Here is a 16,424-nt window from a genome sequence, read left to right as displayed (position 1 = left end):
ATGTACACGTCGACGTATTTTCACTTAAAAAACATCCCAGAATTGCACAAAAATGGCATTGTGCATACTCTTCACTTTATCCATGTACACTGCTAAAGTCCTAGCTAGTAACCTTTATCGCCTTACCAAAATGTCGCCAAACTACCTGTTACCATATTTCAAAGATTAGCCACCAGACTTTGTTGGTGACAGCATATAGTAGATACACATAAAAAATGTTATAGTTCCAAGAATTTTTTATTTTGATATGGTTTGATTTTAATATGGTTTAAAATTTTGTAAAGCCAATAAATAAAGACAGTAAATTTGTAAAAATACATTAATTTAAGAATTTACTATGCTTTCATGGTTCAACATCCTGATTCGCCGCTTCTTATCACGTGACCCCAAGTGATCTCATCTCACTTAAACTACGCTACGAAAATCTAATTCTTTCAGTAATTATCTACATTAATTTCAAGTTAAATCTTAATTTGGAATAATAGTTTAAATGCAAGAGTTATTTCAATTCGTACGAATAGCTTACTCAAATTATGTAAAACCGCAGTGTTTTACTTCGTTAGTGCATTCTCATTAGAATTGATGAATTTAACCCTTGATTTTGCCATTCTATATTTTCGACTTCCGGTGAGCAGTGTGATTGCATCCTTATTGATCGCGAATGGTCTTAGGACATAAAAATTAACTATCATGTAAAAATTCTATGTAATTGCATGTCAGTATTGAAAGAAACAATGAATCTGATAAGAAATGACTGCGGCTTGTTTTGAAAATGAAGCGTAAAAGGTTACCAGCGAAGATATTCCGTTTGGCATCAGTTGTACCATTATTGGTGACTTTATCATTTGCGCGGGCAAAACAGAAAAGTACCGAAAAATACTTTTAAATAACCGTGTTGGAAACTAGAAAAACTCCCTCTTTTTATACTGAATTTCACACATACTATTTACCTATTACACTTAAATATTTTTTAAAGGTAAGTCCTACAAAAAATTTGATGCTGTAAGCAATGAAGGCTTGTAAAACCATTGACAAAACAATGAACTATATAAATGATACAAAAAGACACTACTGAATATATCAAATTAACCACATGAAATTTGCTGGTGACATTTGGCAAATATTTTTTTTTTTTTTTTTTTTTTCTTCAACATTTAAAACTTTAAATTGTAAGCCAATGGAAAAATAAATAAGAAGAAGGCTTGGGCTGCAATGGTTGGACAGTACCAACAGCTAATTTAACACTAAAATTACTAACTAGAAAAGTCTGGCCAAACATGGAATTCTAAGGAAAACTACGATCTACCTTGGACTATCATGCCAATAGAAGCAGAACTACCTCTGCTATATTGCATAAAATACCTTATAATACAACTGCAGGAATAAAAAATGGTAAAAGTTTACAATTGGGTGCCCGTTGTTTCTTAGCGATTCCTTTTTGACGCCAAGATTGGCACTTAGAAGTCACAATATCAAGATGGCTCATACACAAAACCAAAATAAGAAGTCGAAGAATTGCACAAACTCTGTGTCCATGTACACATCGATCTGTTTTCACTTAAAAAAAGTCCTAGAATTGCACAAACTAGGCATTGCGCACTGCCTTAAATTTGCCAATGTACACATCAATCTATTTTCATTTAAATAAAATCAGAAAGCTAAAACAAAGTTAAAACTATCATGGTAAACAGATGTGAGGTTTCATCGCCAAAATTTTTAAAAAATTGTCGCTAATCGAAGGGGCACTCAATTCTACACTACAGCCTAAAAAATAGTTAGAAAGGATAAAATTAGCTATGCCAGTGTGATCAAAAGAAATAGTATAAATTTATTTAAAATATATGCACTAAGTTATTATCAAAGATTAATATGGGAAAGAAAGAAAACTTCTTTATATTCACTAATGAAAACTGTAAACAACATAAAAGATATCCAAATTACCTGGTTTATTCAGCAGCTGATAACCACAAGCAGGACCAAATTACATATACTAAATCGGCATATTAATATTAAACAAAAATGCTATATATAATTTATAATGCTGGCCTTTGAACAATAAAATGTTAGTTTCACTTACACTTAGATGATATTTCTTTAGGGTGGATATATTTAAAAACTTTTTGTAAACTTGTGTAGCTTAAATAATTTGCAGATAAATTTCATATTTTTAGAATTAAAAATTTAAATCGATTGTAAATTTCTAATTTAAATTAACAATGGTTTTACACGAAACAGTGCTCGTTTTAAATGCATAATTAATCTAATCTACTAGTACTTCAGTATAAAGCACCGGTAGTATAGTTTAGTATACTACCGGTACTAATATTAGTGATATGCTTCTACTGCAACTGCTAATCCAACATACAGCTTTTAGCTAAGAATTGTTAATTCTTTCATAAACATTATGCTGAATAACTCATAATACCATTACACCAAAGCCATAACAAAATTGAAAAAATGTGTCAGTACATATGGTATATTAACATATATCATAAATTTATCAGTACAAACAGAATTTATGTCTTTACAAATGCATAACAGATGAGAAACTTCACTATATAAATTTGGTATTATACAAACATAACAGACCTTGTCTTGAAAGTAAACAAAAGACAGCACATCTGTACATTACAATATTTAAAAATTAATTATTAACTTTAACTTGTACATATCAATCCTACACTACACCTGCAAAGTATTTTCTTACAAAATGTTTACAGTGAAATTATGCTCTCTTTAAAGCTGAGCTGCAAATTAATGCTAAAAATGGCATCATAAAGATGCTTATAAATCATGTATCGGATCATCACATTTTAAGACGATTTACATTCCCTTCAATAGTGCAAACACGTTTTTCTAAGCAATATTAAAATATGAATAAAGTACATAATAAAATATTGCCCTTTCAATCATGGTTACTTAATTTATGTGAATAACCAGCGACCCTAAATAATTAATCAGAATTGCTTTTTATTTATTTTTTAAGAATGCACATAATATAAACACACTTTGATCAAATGCACATAACTGCGTTTTACGAAGCTAATGCATAAACTATAACAACTTTCAGTTACTTTGCTTTCGATGTTTACCAGACAGAAAATAAAGTTAAAAGAAAGCCTAATATGTTTCTCGAAATACGAAAACATGACGATTTCATAAAACAAAGCCAGCAACATCAGAAAAATCGTCTAACACAAGTAGATTACGGCTCATGTGATACACCTTCTCATCGGAAATGAGATAACGTATACAACGAAATATTTTCACAGACCTGGCATAATACAATAATAACAGATACGTGATCAATCAAATTTAAAAAGTTTTTTAAGCTAATAAATAAAATAATTAGAACATACCATTGGCCGCCATGGTAAAAAGGCTGAATTACAGAAAAACTTTACGTTGCCACGAAAGGCACAAATCAAAGAGACGTGAAAAAGATAATGATGCCAACTCATATTTTTTAATGTAGATAAATCAGTTTCATGACATAGGTGTTAGGAACACAAATGCGATCATGACTTAACTGCAGACACAGAAACAAAAGTAGCCATGGGAAATTCTTATTTTAATATACAATCCAAAACCTATCATATTTTCTGACCAAAAGATCTGACTCCTTTTCCGCTAAGAGAAAATTCTTCAGTCAAAATCAAGAGTGTTCGGAACAAGGAGATTAGAACAGAAACTTCACGTTTAATACCTCCCTGAAGACAATAATTTCTGCGTTTAAGGGTCCAGATGGGATATCTGCGTTTAAGGATCCAGAGCAAGCTGAAACAAGCTCGTTTCGCTTATAGATACGCTAAAATCTCAATCGTATACTTTGGGGTAAAATTTTGTACTTTAAAAAAATACAGTTATTTACAAAATAACATGAGTCACAAAATACAGAAAAAGTCATTTGCACTAAAGTTTCGTGACAGATAAGTTGCTAATAATTAAACTAAAGTTATTATAAAAAGGTATGTTCAGAATGAAAAACTATACATCAACTAAAATAATTTTATACTTCATGAGAATGAAGAAATTAAATTAATGAAAAGTTTATTTCTCTGTTCGTGTGAAAGCAAACTCATGGAAAATATACATTCTTAATTACCATAAGTGTTACCCTTAATACTATTGTTCATAAGTATAAGTATTACTGATATCTAATGGATATCCGAATTTCATTTAACTGTCAATAATCTTGATCTAGATCTTATACACTCAACGCAAAACTCTATATAAAATATTTCATAATGTAATGCTATAAAGATCCTTAAAGTATCAAATCATTTATTTGAAAATTAATGACATTATAACTTTTAACAATGGAATAAATCTTTCACTATTTTTGACAAATCAGGTTTATAATTGCTACAAGCTATTCTTAATATATCATCCAACTGAGGGATGTAGGGCCGTATCCTTCTACCGTGCGACGAGATCTCGATAAGTAAGCAAGCGACTCCTTCTCGTTCGACTGCTTATAACGATTGAGCGAGAACTGGTATCCTCAAGCGCCTGTGCCGTGCGAAACGTTAAGGCTTTCGCCGATCGAAAGAGGTATTAGCTCCTCCTTCGCACCGTCCACATTTTGACATCAAACGATAGTACAACAACCAATGAGAAGACTTGTTGAAAAATAATCGTATCTTTAATTTTTTTTTTTTTTTTTTTTTTTTTTTTTTTTTGTAAACAGATTTGTAAGCAACGTATCTTTTTCCATCTCTGTTTAGAATAAGCTGTCATCCCGGATAACTTCTCGTCAGTTAGAGGGCCGTATCCTCCTACCGTGCGATGAGATCTCGATACGAGAGTGACGCAGCAAGCGACTCCTTCTCGTTCGATTGCTATTAACGATTGAGCAAGAACTGGTATCCTCAAGCGCCTCTAACGTACGAAACGTTAAGGCTTTCGGCGATCGAAAGCGCAGTGGCTAATCGCACAGACGGTGCGAATAGCTAACAGGCTATTCACACCACCTACGCTCGCACAATCAGCCTAGATACCAGCGTTTTACGCCGATTTCCGTAAGGTAGGCCGTAGCGAGAGCGAAGATTGTTAACCCTAACTCAGCAATAGAAAGGGTTGTCAATTGTTCACCAGCAAGAGAATAATTTGCAAGTAATAATTATCGGTTACAAAGACGAAGTCAATCCATATACATGATAATGTTCAGGAAATGATTAGATAAAATAGGGATTCAATGATGGTTCTATTTGCAAGAAAGGATGTGTAATTAGCTAAAAAATCTTTAATGTATTGACAAAAAGCTACAGAAATTACTTAAATTCTTTTATTTAACAGAGAAATTTTTATGCAAACTTAGACTTTAGTCGTATAGCATTGGACTGTCAGAATTATTATTCAAAAAGAAAACTTAGTGAAAATTATAATATTCTTATATATTCATCACTTTTTCAGTATCCACTCATGTTTATAGGTTAAAATGCCATATTTAAAAGTTATTTATGAAATAAAACCTTACAAAATATGATAAATCATTTGTGTGTGCAAATTTTTAAATCTAAAACTCTTACATTAAATTATTTCTGTCTTTTAAATTACATCTCATTATTTATTTCAATTTAATTTATTACTGTGTTTGTACTAATATTTCAAAGTTCTTTGAAGTACTTTTTGTGTCCTGAAAATGCCAAGTACTTCCATATAAAAAAAAAAAAAAATAAGCAGGTATACAGAATTGTCAATAACCAGTATTATATGATTCATTTAATAGTTGATTTAATAGCTTTTAAATCATTTCATGTCTAAATTTTCTACACAGAAATCCTCTGTCTAATTTTTATTATCTTTTCTCGGACGAAAATTTTCAAAGAGTCTGAATCTAGAGACTCTGAGGTCTTGAATGTGCAAAACACATCTTTGAAGCTAAATGTATTCTAAAAAGTACAAAAAATGTAAATAACATCCCCCCCCCACTAATCAGTCATTTAAACTATTCCAACCGTTCAGGAAAACGATAAACATTGCGAACATAAAAATCTACTCTTTTTTATATATACTTTAATAAAAAGAAATGTTTCTTCCTTTTATAAGAAAAGGAACCCATTTTCCTTTCTAAACTTTTGAAAGTCGCCAACGCTTAAAAAATGATAGACTACACCAAGGTAGTAACCGCCTTTAAAAAAAAAAGATTCGAGCAGTTCGCGTACGTGGAATCCGTTACGGATCTGACAATTCACTGCGCATGCGTGGTTAATGGTAGTGCGAATAGCTTAACCTTTTGAAGACGGGATGGCCATTATAGTGGCCATAAAGTCCTCTCTTTGAAAAGACGGGGTTGTCCACTTTAGTGGCCATGTCTTTTCACCCCATTTTCCAGGCTGAAAAGTGGAGTGGTAAAATGTCAAATTTGACGTCCCTGGGGTTTCAACCACTTATCTCTTTCAAAGGTCTTCCTTTTGCGACATAGATGCACCCTTCTGAGAATCCATTAAACTACACACAAGAATCTTTGTTGCAAATAGGAGGTGATTTCTTAAAGGGGAAAAGCTTTCGGTTCCAGATTCCCCGTCCTTTCGTAGCTTTTACTGCTACCAAAGCCGATGTGGTGCGAATAGCATCGGCCGATCGAAAGAGGTATTAGCTTCTCCTTCGCACCGCCCACATTTTGACGTCAAACGATAGTACAACAACCAATGAGAAGACTTGTTAAAAAATAATCGTATCTTTAATTTTTTTTTTTTGGTTGTAAACAGATTTGTAAACAACGTATCCTTTTTCCATCTCTGTTTAGAATAAGTTGTCATCCCGGATAACTTCTCGTCAGTTAGAGATATTTGTGTCTTTCATGGAAAAGCACCATGAAAGATACTATTTTATACATATCACACACATGCATATTTATATGTATTATTATTTAGATTTCTGTTATTCATTTCCACCATGACCTTTCTTTCAAGAAATTTAGGATCATTAAATAACTAAATTTTGTGTAACCTTGTTCATTTGAAGTTCTTTAGGCAGTTTTAAGTTTTTTTAATCTAAGATGTAAAAAATTTGTTTATTTTATTTTATTATTTTTTTACAGTTTATCATTCAAGGGAAAAATCTGCCTGATTCATACACAAATTTTTAGTTTAGGTCAGTGAATTTAGATCAGATTTATACACTTTTTGGTTACTCAAAAATATCTACAGATTTTTAAACAGATCTCAGAATAGAAATTCGATTATTTATAGTTTTCATTAGCAGCAATATCTTGCAGCACAATCTGAAGATATTCCAATAATTTATGTATAATTTGAATGACTAAAAAATTGAGGCTAAAAATATATCATTTAATTATGAATTCCTAAATTGAAATGCAAGTTTTACATGTAAGGCAACTTTAATAACTCTGTTGTGGGTTGTTTGCTTGATTGCTAGAGACTCTGAATCTAATTGTTTTCAACAGAATGATTCAGGTGTTTGGACAAAACAGAAGCAGATGTTCAAGTAATATGTTATTGGAATTTGCAAATGTGAAAAAGACAATGTTAAATGAAAATGTACTGCGGAAACAAGAAAATATTAAATATACTGAAGAAATAAAAAATTAGAGTAAGTGTTAGAAGATAAAGTATGTTTTTTAAATACTTAAATAACTCAAAAAGTTTTCAAGGTATATCATTTTAGTTTAGTTCTTTTTCTAGTAAAATAGCTAATATAAGAGACTTATTTCATTTACATATATCTCATTAATATGTTAAAAATATAGCTTAAGTAAGTTTTATGTGCATATGGAAAGAAGGGGAAAAAAGGCCTCAAATTAAAGCTTGTTTTAAAGCAATAAGTAAATAAATAAAACACACTGGTTCTATTAACACCTCAAAAAAGTTCTGTTATGTACTCTAAAAACAAATCCCAAATATTGCATCATAATACATAAAACTCCTATCAAAAATAAAACAAAAAAGGGGGGAGAGAGAGAATAAATATGTAAATAAATTCTTCTTTAAAAGAATATAATTCTTTAAAAGAAGAAATATGTGATTAGGAATACGCTCTTTTTATTTATTTGATAACAAAGAAGAGTAAAATATATGAAACATCACATTATGAAAAATCTTGCAAGTCATTGCAATACTATAAGACATTGATTAGCAAGGTAAACATCAGGTGTACATTCTTTTACAGTAGCAATAAATTTTTATTCAAAATTCTTAATACGCTAAAACAAATTTACGATCGGTGCCTCAGATGTAAGGTCACACAAAAGTAAATTTCATTTAGCAGACCATGAGAAATTTATGAACAATGTCATTTATGAACAAATTGGCTCTCTTCAAAATGTACCAGCAAATTTAACAAAAGCATGCATGAAATTTAACATTAACATTTAAAGCACTAGTATTTAATTACAGTTACAGGTATTAAATGAATTGGTACAACTCTGATAAACGCCCTAATTTCACCAAATGTGACGATATGTGTTTTGCGCTGGTTTTTGGCGCGATTGCGTGTTGTGTGGCAACCATGTCGACGTTGAAAAGTCTTTTGGTGGAGTAGTTTAAATTGCTAGTTGGTTCGTGTCGCGTGTGTTTTTGAAATGGCCTATGTTGGGATGAAAGACGTGGTGGGAAGGTTTCAGCCGCGTATTTTAGATTGTGTGCAGAGTAAATTTAGTATGAAAAGGTACGATGTTGGAGTTGTTAACGAGTCTTTTGTTCACGGATGTATTTATGGGGATCGTAGTGTATTTTTGGAATTTCTGTGGGAGTCGGGACTTTTAAAACGGAGCTTGACGTGTTCGAAATGCGGAGCTAATATGAGAACTCGGACGAAAAAAGGTGTTTCTGATAGACTTGTGTGGGTTTGCAGTAAAATTGTTGCTAATAAAGTATGTGGGTGTCAGCGGTTTGGATCTTGGTTTTCGTGTAGCAAGTTAACGTTGGAGGAAGTTTTTATTGTTACTTTCGAAATTTTGAATCGTAGGAAGGCATGTGATATAGCAAAATCGTGGAAGTTTTCGGTAAAATCCTAGTATACGGTGCAGACTTGGCGCGATTTTGATAATTATCACCAACACCAAAAATGATCCAAAGGACGTTTATATATATACTATACACTATATACTATGTTGTGTGTATATACACTATATACATAGTAATACTATGTATAACTATATATATTCTTTGAATGATCCGTTTACTACTCATCGTATATGTCCCGTTTTTACTGCTCATCATAAAGTCACCAAAAGTAGCCAAATCCCGTGTGCACCGGATACTAGGATTAAACCAAGTTTTCTTCACAGACGTTGTGTGACTGGCGAAATTTTATTAACGAATGTATTTTGGACTTTGTATGCTCTGTATCTGAGAAGATAGGGGGGGAAAGATATTTCTGCTTTTAAAAGAAGCTTTCATTATGGTAAGTGCATTTTATTTTATTGTTTTTATTTTGTAGAATGTTATATTCATTGTTTTTGGTATGAATTTCCGTTTTTATTGTTGTTTTTTGAATTGTCTGAAATTTATTTTAGTTTATATTCTTGATTTGTTTTTAGTGTAGATTGTGAAATTCGTAGATGTTTTTTAAAGTTGAAACAGAACTCTGTGTACATGGTATTCTTTGAAATTTATTGTTGTTATGTTAATTTATTAAAGCGAGGTGTGCGTAGTTCGTAGATTCGTTCGTTGCCTACAGTGTGCCATTCGTAGATGTTTTTTTTTTTAAGTTAAAACATGTCGCTGTGTACATGGATTATTGTCAAATATTTTTGGTTAGAAACTTTACGTTTTTGCTATCTAAATTTTTTGTTTTTGTTTCGGATTTTTAGCTTAAATCGTGTGTTCAAAACGTAGTTTTTGCATGTGCGAAAACCGTGTTTTTGGAGACATTTTAGGCTTAAAGTTCGAAATGTAGACAAAAAATTTAGATAATAATATGGCAGCGTAAATTTTCTCGCCAAAAATATTTGGCGAGAAATTTGGCGACTTGAGGGCTCATATCAGAGTAATTCCAATGAATTTCATCGTGCTTTTAAGAATGCATTTTTCTGGTAAATTTTAATTTTTATATGAAAATCGAACAAAATTGAAAAAGTAAGTTTGTAAAGCTACTTAAAACATATTTCCACACGATGAAAACACATTGAAAATAAATTTAAAGTAACTATAGTTAAAAATACAACATGTGGTGTGGTGGTGTATTTAATTATGGCAAAGCACACTAGGGCTATCTGCCTAAGGGAAGGGATGCCTTCGTGGAGGACTTTCTAAGGTAAACTGGCTCGTATACACGTTACACATGGGGAAAACCACGAAAACATCCATACAGCCAGCCCGTTCGCGGGATTCGAACCTCGGACCGAACTACCAGTGTTCAGCGACTTTACTGCTCGGCCGCTAAAAATACAACATGAAGATTTACTACTAGATCAACATAATAATGGGATTAAAATAATTTGTCAAATATTTAAATTAATATTTAACTCCTTCAAAATACCTTTAAAATACAGAATATATTTATCTTACTATAAAGAAAAAGCAAAATCATTTATAATTTAGATCATACTATCCAGTTTTTAAACATTTGGCACCAACTAACAGATTTGGCGACAATACATCATAATCAAAACATAGAGTGTTACTTTAAATCACCAATCGTACAGTAGAATTAAATAAATAAAAAAAAAGAACATCACTTTCCTACGTGCTGTTTACAAAAATAACACTTTTACGAACAGTATAAACTATTCGTGATAATAAAAGGAACAATAACATCACAAACAGTATTAGCAATATTATACTGCACAAACACACACATTCCATAATTGATTTTGTATTTATAAAAATCAGATGATCGTCAATAAGTGGCAGTTAAATGAAAACATACACTTTGAAGAATTACGAAGAGTAATTTTTCTAACATTCTATGGAAAAATACGAAGCTGAACTCCCCTCACAAATACACACTCCTGGGCCGGGAATCTATTGAGCTCGACAAGAATTAATTATCCATTTTCTTCGTCTTTCTTCATTTCTCGGAAAATGAAATATCCTTATGTTATTTTTAGAATGACTGGAACAATTTGGTGCAGCAAATTCACCCATGTTTCTCAAAATTAGGACGGAATCAATCAACAAACATGTCAACATAACAATGCTGATCCAATGGTGGATAGCAACAAGTGTGCTTTGTTGGCTACAATATGGACTGTGCGTCAGCTTCCCTTTATAGAAGCCTAGTACTTTATAGTGTTGGACTGTACATCAACACTCTGTGATGATGTAGGCAACGAAACCTTTTTTGAAACCTTGATTTATGTACACCACTGTATCTTTCCACACAGTTCCTTGCTACTGCATGCTTTTGGTTATAATTTTCTTCTATATATGAAGAGGGATTTATATGTTGGTGTCAAAAGCCAAAGTTCCAACGTATAACCTTTATCACTTGAAATACTAAAAAATAAATATATGGAAATAAAAATTCCTTGTACAGGTGGGGAAATCTAATAGTATCAGATTTCAAGAAGAAAAAAAATCGTCACCCATTACATTGCAAAATCATTTTAAACTCATTAATCCGAAAGAAAAAATGCATAATTTTAAGTACAACAATTTGATACATGGAAGATAGAAGTCTATAATAGAATTGTCTTTTATCTGCATTTATTGAGAACTTGCATGTGTTTCTTAACTTGGATGTGTATCTAAATGCATATAAATTAGGTACATTTCATGTTTAATAAAATTTAGTAATCTATTTCTTTCACATTCCATCAATATTTTAATTACTACTTACTGAAAAAAAAGGGTTTGGGTAAATACTACTATAGAACTAAAAATGAAATCATACTTTTATTAGCATATATCCACTCGCATGTTGACACTGATAATATAGTACTTAATGTAATATACTGTATAAAAATTCTAGCACATAAAAATTATATTTATTCATTATTTCTATAACAAGATAAATAATCCATCTATAATCTTAAAGAATAACATTATAACAATAATATCAAATACATTCTAAATGCAGACAAAATTAATCAAAACTTGCTATGTAGACTGAAAAATTGGTACTCTGTTGTCGTGACTGGATTAAGGAATGTATATATGTATGCATGTGTGTATGTGCATATATGTGTATACATATACATACGTATATATAATATACATATACACTTATTTCTGAATGCAGTTCCGATAACAGAAGAGTACCGAAAAATCTTATTTCAGGATTACAAGAATTGAGGAAGTGTTGATAACTGACATCCAGTTTCTTCCCCTGTCCCTGAAAAATGCTTATTTGTGCATATGACCATGTCATGAACACAAGAACATTTTGAATTTATTGCAAAGATCTTTATTATAATCAGAAACCTGCAAAATATTATTGTTGTACATAAAGATCTTATCTAAAGGCTTAAACAAGAATAAAGGAAATATATGCTATCAATAACAGGAAATATAATGTTTATCAGGATTTTAGAAATACACATGTTTGATAACTTTTAAATGTTTTGAAACTTATTAGCTAAATGATAATAATCTACTTAATATGAAATAATATTCTACAATACAAAATTATCGAGGAGTGTTAATTAAAATCATTGGGTTTACTAAGAAAATAAATTACATAAGCATTATACAAATCCCATTTCAAATTTATGGAAAGATACATGTTTATAACAATATGAAAGCTGAGTTATTATTCAAAAATAATCCTACTTTACACAGTTTTATAGTTTTACAGATATGTAACAATTATGAGCACAATCTCATAAAAATATATTAACATAACCTTCTCATTTGTGGTGTCAAAAATCAAGATTCGAAAGAGATTAAAATGTAACACGTACTGATTGTTTTTATAAACTCTATTAATCTATCACATGAGAAACTTGTAATATTTTTACATTATGCTTCTAAAATACCATAATAATATACTGGTAAAGTAAAATGGAGAAAAGAATACTCTATTTTCAAACAATTTCATAACAACACATCCTTCATAAGAAGAAACAGGGTATTTTACATCAATAGGTAAAAAATTACAATCCCTTTTCACATGAATTTTTAAGCACTATAATTAGATAAAATATTAACAGATGACTTCAAGAATAATATCAAAATCTAAAATCCCAACAAACACTGTAATTCGTTTCTAAATAATACCGCAAATGAATTCAACTAGTTATCTTTTTCAGATCCTGATTTTTGACAACCAAACACAAATGAGAATGTTATGTTCCAAAGATGTAATTTATTATGAAAACCAGAGAGAAATGTAACTAATATATTCTTTTCTGTTTACTATTATACAATTCGGAACTTAATTCAAATTAAATTTTTCGAATGTTTCAGGTGATACATAAAAAATATTAAGCAGAAAATTATTCGAAAAGTATAGACGAATTCATAAAAATCGTTTCAACAATTGAAATTGATCAAAAAAAAAAACAAAAATCACGACACATGTAGAATATATAAACATAAATTATAGAATAATTGATTAAGTTATTTACAATTTTAGACTGAAATTTCAACAATTCAAATAAGTAACTTACTCTTAGCTCAGGCGGCAATCCAGTAAAAGGTAAGAGTCTTCGAACAAAAGCTGTTAGTTCAGAACAGAATACAGCTGTTTATCTCTCCTAAATAACTTTATAAACTGCTTAACAGATAATGCAAACGCATCCAGTCTGCTTCGGGACATTCTTCTTTGAATTGAATTACGATGATGTAATTCGACATCGTTAATGTAGTTTAAACGATACATCTCTAAACATTCATCCGACGCCATTACTTTTCGATCCCAAGATTTTTAAACGGTTGCACATAAGCAGCCGAAAACCAGACGATCGCTACGCCGCACGAAATGGTTTCGATCGGTGCTCGAGGATTGCAATTGTCGCTCCGCACGAAAAACCCGTCATATGTGACGTCACTCTCGTATCGAGATCTCGTCGCACGCAAGAAGGATACGGCCCTTAGTGTGGATACAGGCCAAGATCGATGTCGAAAAAGCAGTTCAGATTCTCTTTCTACTCAGCAACAGACGGGAGAGCGAGTCTGACCCCTACAAATTCCGTCGGCGGAAAATGCGGAACTGATGTTTATTGCATAGCAACCAGTCTGTCTCACCCCTACTAAGGCTCCTATAAAGGATTACGGAAACAAATCAAAACTGTGGCTTGAGAACCGCGGAGTATGTTGAGAACTATGCATCATCTCAGCAAAGAAGATCTCTTCCCCTCACATATTTTGATAAAATGAATGTTGCTTCTGCTGTGTGGGGTTTTTTTTTTCAATTAAAACAGCTGTAGTATTGAAGAAGTCAGTAGCTTTAAAAGAGATAAGCACTAATGCTCTTACAACAGCATGGTGGATAGAGCTCAATTTCTGTGACAAATAAAAGCAAAAAAATTAAATTACTTTTTGAGTTTATTAATGTTGCACAGCTTGTAAGGATTGGAAAAGGATGGAAACCATTACATGCTGGTTTGATTCGCTCAACTTTGTCAGCCATACAGATAGCAGAGACGTGCTTTCTGAATGATTTTCAATTTATTTTGACAAGCAGATTGATACAATATGCTCTAGAAAATGTATTTTCTTAGATACGCAGAAAAGCTGATTTTAGGCCAAGTGCTTTGCAAGCTCTAAAAGCATTAAAACTAGGATACACTGAAAGCATTAAAACTAGGATCTGTTTATCTGTATCCAAAGAAAAATTGTATTTCCTTAGAAAGTCCAATCTGAGTGTAAAATAATGATCTGTAATATCTGTCATATATGCCTTGTGATAGTAGGCGGCACTTCCAAACGTGATGTTTACGTGTACCTTCCCATCTATGTCGATTTTATCACCAGACGCAGTCTGGAGGATAGCACAAGATGGAATCCAAATGAATTCATCTTTAAAATATTTAGCTAAATCTTTCCGAATTATGGTAACGTTCGCTCCTGTATCGATCACCGTATTGCTAAGAACTCCATTGATATAGCCCAGAATGAAGAGACCATTATTGCAGTCACTCACTGCAGAAATCTGAAGCACTTTGAAATGGGGCTTCTCATTATCCTTCAATTCCTCTCTGCGATATGCCCATTAATTTTTGTCCTGCATCGTTGTTCGAAAATGGTCTTATTTCCTGTGCCCTGGGGTATTCTGCAGCTCCTCCATAAGTTGCCTTCACCACTGCAGTTCCAGCACTTTAGGGTTTGTATCTTGTCACTTCTATTCCATCTCAAGACACTGAATTGTCTGGTTAAATCATCTGTTTTATTTTCTGTGCCCTGGAGTGTTCTTCAAGTCCGTCGTATGTGACCTTCAGTGCCACATTTCGAACACTTTACAGCCAGTTTGTTCTTACTCCTATACCGTATCAAAGCATTGACTTGTCTGGATAAATCATCTAAAAGAGCTATCAGTTGATCCACTGGCTCGCGAACTTAAGCAGCTCTGATTGGTTGGCGGTCTTTACGAGTTGCTTGCTGTGCTCCCTCGAATTTCATGGCGTACACTAGAGCGCCTTTTAAATTCTTGACATCCGCCATTTGTAGGGCTTGCTGTATTTCGGGATCCCGGATGCCAATGATAAAGTACTACAAGGACAGAATTTCCCTTTTGTCTGTCGGGTTTTCCGAAAAGGCCAGATAAGATAGCCTTTCAACATCCGTGGAGAGCTTCTGTAGTGTTTCAGCAGGCTTCTGTTGACGGGATTTTAATTGAAGCCTGCTGTAGTGTTTTAAACATTTCTTTCCGAAGCGCAGCTCTAATGCGCTGGATAGAGCTTCGAAATCTAGTCTTTGGTTGTCTGAGAGAGTTTGAAGGATATCCGTCACGTCTGCTCTTAGAGAAGCGGCGAGATGACAGGCCTTAGCTTTTGAATCCGATTTCGTTCGCTTTCGCCACTATTGAAACTTGTGTCTTATACACTTGCCAGGAGTCTTATACACTTATATACATTCCCATCATATGTGGATAGCTTCAGAAAGGAACGAGCAGGCACTGGTAGAAATTTAAAACCCTCAAAATTGTTTTCTGCTGTCGCTATGCATTTCTTTAATGTGTCAACTTCTTTGGCGACGGCAGCAGAAACCCTATCATCAATTTGTTGTTGGACGCCAGAAACTCTTCTTTCTGTTCGTTGCTCCACAGCAGAAAATCTTTTTTTTATTTGTTCTTTTACAGAAGAAACTCTTTCTTCTGTCCTTTCTTTTACAGAAGGAACTCTTTCTTCAGTGTGTTCAACTTTATTTTCAACAGCGTCTGTTCTGCCTTTTTGTTGTTTTCTATTATACAGTTGTTTTCTATCTTTTTTACTATCATCTGTTTACTATCATACAGTTTATCTACCGTAATTTCCGGAAGAAACGCCGCGGCGTTTACGTGTTTAAAACTTAAATTTTCAGCGGGTGCGGCGTTTCTACCCATGCGGCGTTTAGGTGCACTAAAAATAAAATATT

The 16,424-nt window shown here is 32.4% G+C and overlaps 1 protein-coding gene across 1 annotated transcript in view; it reads right to left on the bottom strand.

Moving 5' to 3' along the window:
• eIF4B (eukaryotic translation initiation factor 4B) overlaps positions 1–3,485 on the bottom strand; it is a 111,803-nt gene extending 108,318 nt beyond the window's left edge. The window contains exon 1 of the mRNA XM_035350242.2: positions 3,360–3,485. Within this exon, the coding sequence (XP_035206133.2) occupies positions 3,360–3,372 (13 nt within the window). The 5' untranslated portion in view covers positions 3,373–3,485. The remainder of the gene's footprint in view (positions 1–3,359) is intronic.
• Positions 3,486–16,424: the final 12,939 nt, after the last annotated feature.

This window comes from Stegodyphus dumicola, chromosome 6 (genome assembly GCF_044657685.1).
Source record: "Stegodyphus dumicola isolate Sdum_Otavi_A_Nest chromosome 6, ASM4465768v1".
Taxonomy (NCBI): Eukaryota; Metazoa; Arthropoda; class Arachnida; order Araneae; family Eresidae; genus Stegodyphus; species Stegodyphus dumicola.
Note: the sequence above shows the minus strand (reverse complement) of the source record. Positions and strands in the feature narration are given on the sequence as shown.